We start from the raw sequence: 6,000 nt of genomic DNA on the forward strand, positions 1-6,000 counted from the left end.
ATCAAATTTCTTATTAACAATAGACACCGTAGATATAAAAAGATGGAGAGCAGCGTCAAAGCAATTTCTATCATTAATGTGACCGTTTCCTGTTCAACTCATTTTTTAAATGTAAAAATAGCATACTGTGGTTGAAAATTGTTCGTAGGGATCAGTCAGGAGATGGGTACATTTTTTTTCTCTTTGGCATTACTAAATATATTATGGACCACAGTGAAGCCAGTCATCATCAAGTGGAGAAAATATGAATGAGGACAAAAAATGGCCAGGGAGGCTCCCAAGCGGCTGACGGCAACATTGAAGGGAAAGTAGGAATTTCTGACGAGTACTGGCTCTTTCGTGCATGTGACAATCTCGTGAAAATCTCACTTTAAATGGTGTAAATACATATAGGAATATGGATTAGGTCAGATGAAAGCGAGGTTGACGTTTTTTGGCTGTTTGGTGCAAACACGACACTGATTGTTCATCAACCGGCCCAACTTCGGTGGAGCTTGGCGGTGGCGGCGTCCTGCTTTGGGGCTATTTTTATGGAGCCCTAGATGGGGGGAATTACTGAATGAACTCCTACAAAATAATAGTCATTGTTTGCCCAAAACGTTCAAGCTATTGCTAGGAAGCAAAAAATGTCTACTAGAATATCATAAAATTTCTTTTGCTCAATCAAAAGCACTTTAAATTGTAGCCGGTGTGTGCGTGCTCACTCCCATTTAACACAAGTTGAAATGTGATTGTGATTGTTTTTGCTGCACGTCTCGAAAAAAAAAAAATAGAATTCAATTGTACTGGTTTTGAGTTAAAATAATGATTGAAACATTTTATTGTGTGTGTGATTATCTTGCTCCCATTTATAGTATCACAAACCTGGTCTTTCAACATGGGTGTGTAGACTTTTCATAATCACTATATACACTATAATGAACCTTTCCGACGTGACAATCACTCGTACAATAATAGCCAATCAGATAGCCGCTTTGTGTTAACCCCTGGCTTGACACGGCCCTCTCGCCACATTATCCCACTCGCAATGCTGGTTGTCAGTAGCGTGCGCCTGGAAAAGTTAATGTTATAAAGAAAATGGTCCTCAGATGCGCTTGGGGAACGTGCAATTCTGATGAAAGATATCCGGCTCGGTTACAAGGGCCCCGGTTGACTCCTTTTCCAAAGCCTAAAACGCAGTTGACGAAGTGTCTACGATGGATTAAGGCTTGCGGAAGAGCGCACGAACAACTTAATGTAGTGTGTAATGTTTGATGCCAAAGAGTCGGGTTAGTGATATGTAAATGCGCAATGTCATGCAAGAGAAATGTCTATGTGCCCATTTGTATCACATCAGACTTTTAAGACAGAGTACTGAGTCAAATGAATACACCCACTCACTTCTATAGACTACAATGATATTACTTGTGATCTTTCCAAGTAAAATGTACTCATCCTGCTTTACATGCGCAGTACGATTCCACTATTTTATCCTGTTGGATTTCAATATTTGTGAGACGTCAAACTTTTTTTTGTATGGATCGCCAACATTTTTCTGTTACTCTGGCATTGCGTCCAAAATCTTAATTCCGTGTACATATCCTCGCGTGAAATAGTTGAGACCTCTCTGTAGAACTCTCTTGGACAAGTCTGACCCATTTGGCAATAAACGTACCGCAATATTATCTGGAATGTGAGTTAAAGAATCGACTTCAAACATGTTATGTTGACTCGCCATTTTGAAAGCTTGTGGGACATGGCTAAGGGGGCGGAGCTTAAGGTTGCCATCGGAAAGGTCCATTGTGTCCAATTAGTATTAAGGGGGAGGTGCCATCTGAGGGAAACCATGGCTACGATTGGCCCGCATCGAAAATGAGCATCACAGCCTTGCTTAGAGGGACCGGCATTGAAATTCCTCCCGAAAAGCTTTCAAATTGACACATTTAAATGAAGAAATTCCATTTATTTAACATCACTGAGCCAAATGCTGTCAAGAAACGTGTACATCCATGTCCACAAATCCGCCAATCATGATACGTCACGCACGGCCACACAACATACAGGAGCTGTAATGTTTCTAGATGAAGGCACATAAAACCCATTGAAGGTCACAGTAAGGCAGATTCACAGCACTACTGGGAAAACCGGAGAGATTTGCAAAGGAAAACACACGAAACCTTGACCGGCCTGCCACCTGACCGATGCGCCGTCTAGAACAGTCCAGTCTTCTGTTGTCTCGAGGGTGAAAGTGAGGGTGATTGAGAAAAAGGCAACGACTTCCTCCACGGTCCAAATAAATGTCCACTTCCAATGTGACCTTCTCCCATGCAGACAGGTAGTGAGAGTCTGGCAGCACTAAAGAATAGAGAAGAAGGGAGAGAAAAAGAGAGAGAGAGCGAGAGAGTCCTTTCTCGTTCGAAAACCTTATTTGGCTCCGTCAGCCGTCCTTTGGACAGGATTCTTGACAGACGTTCTTTATCATTTGTCATTCGGGCCGGATGAAATGGATAGTAAACGTGTTTCTTTCGCTCAGACTTTGGCAACAAACAGTGAGCCATCATTCAATGGCAACAGCAGCGGTACAAACTCTGAATGATGGTTTTTGCATCATTAAGAAACAGTAACACCATAATACAAATCGGCTTCCCTTACGTGACTTGTCAAGCAAATTTGTACACAGCAGCGGCGGCAAGTCTTTGATTCATTGACAGATTGGATTTGATTGGCCCTCCCAATCCGCACCAACTTCCCATCATTACCCTGTACCCAATCACACGCATTCTTGTGCAGGAGGACTCTGCCGTGCAGATGTGCAATCGCTTTTGCCTTTCAGACTTTTCACTTTAGGAAACTTGTCCCTGAGTCTACATCGCAATAACACCGGCGCCTCCACCTCTCCCCGTGAGCTTCTCCGCAGGCGAGGGTTAAAGGGAGCTTCGGCCGTTTCCGTAAACGCAGTAGAAGCCAGTCGAGGCTGACTGGGGAGCAAACACTATGAGCAACATAGGTACTGTCGCTCCAGTGTCTGGTCTGGACCATCGGAGACATGTTTCAATGGGTCCAAAATCCTGGAAATGTTCAAAGGTGCAAACTTTCAATGAGGATGAATAGACGGAAAGTAAAGTGTGCAAAACTGTCGGTTGGTTGACATACATTTTTTAAAAAAATCATTCAGTATCCATATCCATCCATTTTCTGAGCCACTTATCCTCACATTGGTCGCGGGATTTTGTAGCATAATGATGGTTCTAAGAACCCATGCTCACATTTTACTGCAGGTCCTTAGAACCCCGTAGGAAAAAGGTTAACCCAGAAATGAACTTATGGTAACTGCTCATTAGACTCTCATAAAGAGTGTCCAACCTTGACCATTGACACAAATCCCCAATCGCACTTGTTTGAAATGTACTTTTGCAACTAGTCAGGTAAGCAACGGTGACCCGTTTATGTGTGTGTTCCCCACCAGTGATTGATTGAAATGCATACGAAAGCCTAAAGTGAGCAACGTTTGTGAGGACATCTACGGATGTCTGTTCCCCTGTGTTAAGTCAGCGCGTACTCAAACGTCCCTTTCTCCAGCCCCTCGATGCCGTCCGCCCAGTTGGAGGACGGCATGCTGCTGTAGGGGTCCAGCAGGATCCGGAAACACCTCACAATCAGCAGTCCTAGGAACACGAGCAGCATCCCCACAAAGGCAAACGCCGTCTTCTGTTCCAGAGTCAGAGAGTGCGCCATCATGTCGTTTCCGCTCATGGCAGCCAGGGAGTGGTTGTAGTGGACGCTGCACATTGTAAATCAACATCGGGGTGCCTCATCTCTCCTCGGACGGGGTCACTGGTTGCATGTTACCTAGACAGAGATGACGTGAACGGCTTCAGATTGCTACCTTTGCGCAGATAGATGCAATCCGTTGACAGCTCATTACACTACTAATCCACTGTACCAGCAGAAAGAAATGAGGATATAGCTCGGAAAAAATGGAAAATTAAGACTATTTGCAATGCACTCAAGAACTAAGCGTGACTCATGAAGGGTGAAGGAATAGAAATAGCTTCTTTCTCTTAGGCTAAACTTTGATCCCTCCATCTTGGCACAATGTTGTAGACGTGAAGATAAAGCAAACATTCAAGGTGTGTGTCTGTGTGTGTGTGTGTGTGTGTGTGTGTGTGTGTGTGTGTGTGTGTGTGTGTGTGTGTGGAGGGGGGGGGGACGAGGGGGTACGTGAAGTCAGCAGTAAGAGGACATCATATCCTAAAGCATGACCACATTGCTACAGGCTGAGTTCGAATCCAAGTGTGTCGCAGTGCTTATGGTCAAATGTTAAACATGGGAAGCGGTCACAATTAAAACGTGCAATACGTCGGATTAAGGCACGCCGCTGTGTACTGTATGTTAGTTTCAGGAAACAAAATGGCTTTCGACCTGTTGCATAGAAGAATATATACCTGCCAGATGGTGTTATTTTATCCGAGAGAAAAAAAAAAGCAGAGAATGCACACAATTGCTGCAAGTCTGCCCCTGCCAGTATTTTGTCTACAATCTTTTTTTTTTTTTTTTTTTTTTTTTTAAAGCAGCAGCAGGTGGCTCAAAGACAATGGGGATAGTGAATGGGATAGACGGTGGAATGACACGGGGGGAGGAAAGTAGGGTGATTAGCAGCATTCAGGTATGCATGGCGAGCAAAAGAGAGCTTGTACTCGCGGGTGAACGTCTTGAGGTGGAAAAGCAGCCGTCTTACCGTCATCGTGGCGCCGTTCACAGACCTGTTGATAGCGCATCTTCTGCAGGGGTCCACCCTCCCAGACGCTGCGCAAATACATCCCTGACACCTTCCAGCGTTAGCATGTTGAAGACCCCTGCCTCACCAAAACAAACGGGCAAAAATCGAAAAAGGAAGCCGGCAAGAGAGGAGCGGCGAGGAGGGGAGAGATGCCGGGATGCGTCGCTTCTCGGGGATGCTGCTGCTCATCCCTCGCGCCGTCTTACTTGCTGCCCTGCTGCTCATTATCATTCCGTTTCTCTATCTATCCCTCCCTATAGCAACGCACACGCTCCTGCTGCATGGCAACCACTTGTTAGTCTCACTCAGCTGCCCCGCCGCCTCACTCATTCATAACATTCCTTCCTCGGCAGCGCAAAGGATGGCCGCAGCGGCATGCACTGTAAACGAGCCATCTTCCGTCTCCTCCCTTTTGCATCCTTGCAGCCTACTGGGTGTGTTTGTGTTTTGCCCTCAAAGTGGCTACGCCGAAATGAGGGAGGAAAGTCACGCTTTACGCGGCCGGAGAAATGCTGACTCTCACTTGTGCCGGCCGGGTAAATACTGCAAAGGTACCACAACAACGTCACTCATCAAGGCTTGTTTGTTGCAAACTGATGATAATTATGATGCTCTTGGACACGATGAGACAGAAGAGACTACTGTGAAGTACAGTGGTTTTACTGTAGTGAAGAAAAGGCAGAAAAGGACATGCAGTATGGAAGCAGCCATCTGTTATGCAGTACAAGTTTATATCAGCTATGAGGCTTCTTTTTTTTTTTTTTGTCGTAGTGCTGCAGTGACTCAGATTTGAGGATGAAGAATTCCTTGTGGGAGATGGTCATTGTTATTGTGTGTGTAATGAATTTCATAGAGTCTACAAGCGATTGGCAGCCGAGTGTGAAGCGGCTGGGATGAGAATGAGCACCTCCAAATCCGAGACTATGGTCCTCAGTCGGGAAAGGGTGGCGTGCCCTCTCCAGGTCGGGGATGAGATCCTTACCCGAGTGGAGGAGTTCAAGTATCTTGGGGTCTTGTTTACGAGTGAGGGAAGAATGGAACAGGAGATCGACAGACGGATCGGTGCAGCTTCTGCAGTGATGCGGACTTTGTATCGGTCTGTTGTGGTAAAGTGGGAGCTAAGTTGAAAGGCGAAGCTCTCAATTTACCAGTCTATCTACGTTCCTACCCTCACCTATGAGCACGAGCTGTGGGTCGTGACCGAAAGAACAAGATCCCGGATACAAGCGGCCGAAATGAGT

At 45.6% G+C, this 6,000-nt stretch overlaps 1 protein-coding gene across 2 annotated transcripts; it reads right to left on the reverse strand.

Annotated features, from left to right (window-relative positions):
- Nucleotides 1-3,187: 3,187 nt before the first annotated feature.
- ctxn2 (cortexin 2) lies at nucleotides 3,188-5,281 on the reverse strand. Of its 2 annotated transcripts, none has more exons than XM_061814473.1 (2): nucleotides 4,718-5,281; nucleotides 3,188-3,828 (listed from the first exon to the last, which is right to left on the reverse strand). In XM_061814473.1, the coding sequence occupies exon 2, from the start codon at nucleotides 3,766-3,768 to the stop codon at nucleotides 3,523-3,525; it is 246 nt and encodes an 81-aa protein (XP_061670457.1). In that variant the 5' UTR covers nucleotides 3,769-3,828; nucleotides 4,718-5,281; the 3' UTR covers nucleotides 3,188-3,522. The 2 variants fall into 2 exon arrangements, with proteins under 2 accessions (XP_061670457.1, XP_061670458.1); XM_061814474.1 differs by having other exon boundaries at nucleotides 4,425-5,281.
- Between the last annotated feature and the right edge of the window lie 719 nt (nucleotides 5,282-6,000).

The sequence above is a fragment of the Syngnathoides biaculeatus genome, chromosome 3 (genome assembly GCF_019802595.1).
Source record: "Syngnathoides biaculeatus isolate LvHL_M chromosome 3, ASM1980259v1, whole genome shotgun sequence".
In the NCBI taxonomy this organism is placed as follows: Eukaryota; Metazoa; Chordata; class Actinopteri; order Syngnathiformes; family Syngnathidae; genus Syngnathoides; species Syngnathoides biaculeatus.

Excerpts from the sequence above, each read along its gene's own strand:
- ctxn2 (XM_061814473.1), bottom strand. The coding sequence starts at position 3,768 with ATGTGCAGCGTCCACTACAACCACTCCCTGGCTGCCATGAGCGGAAAC.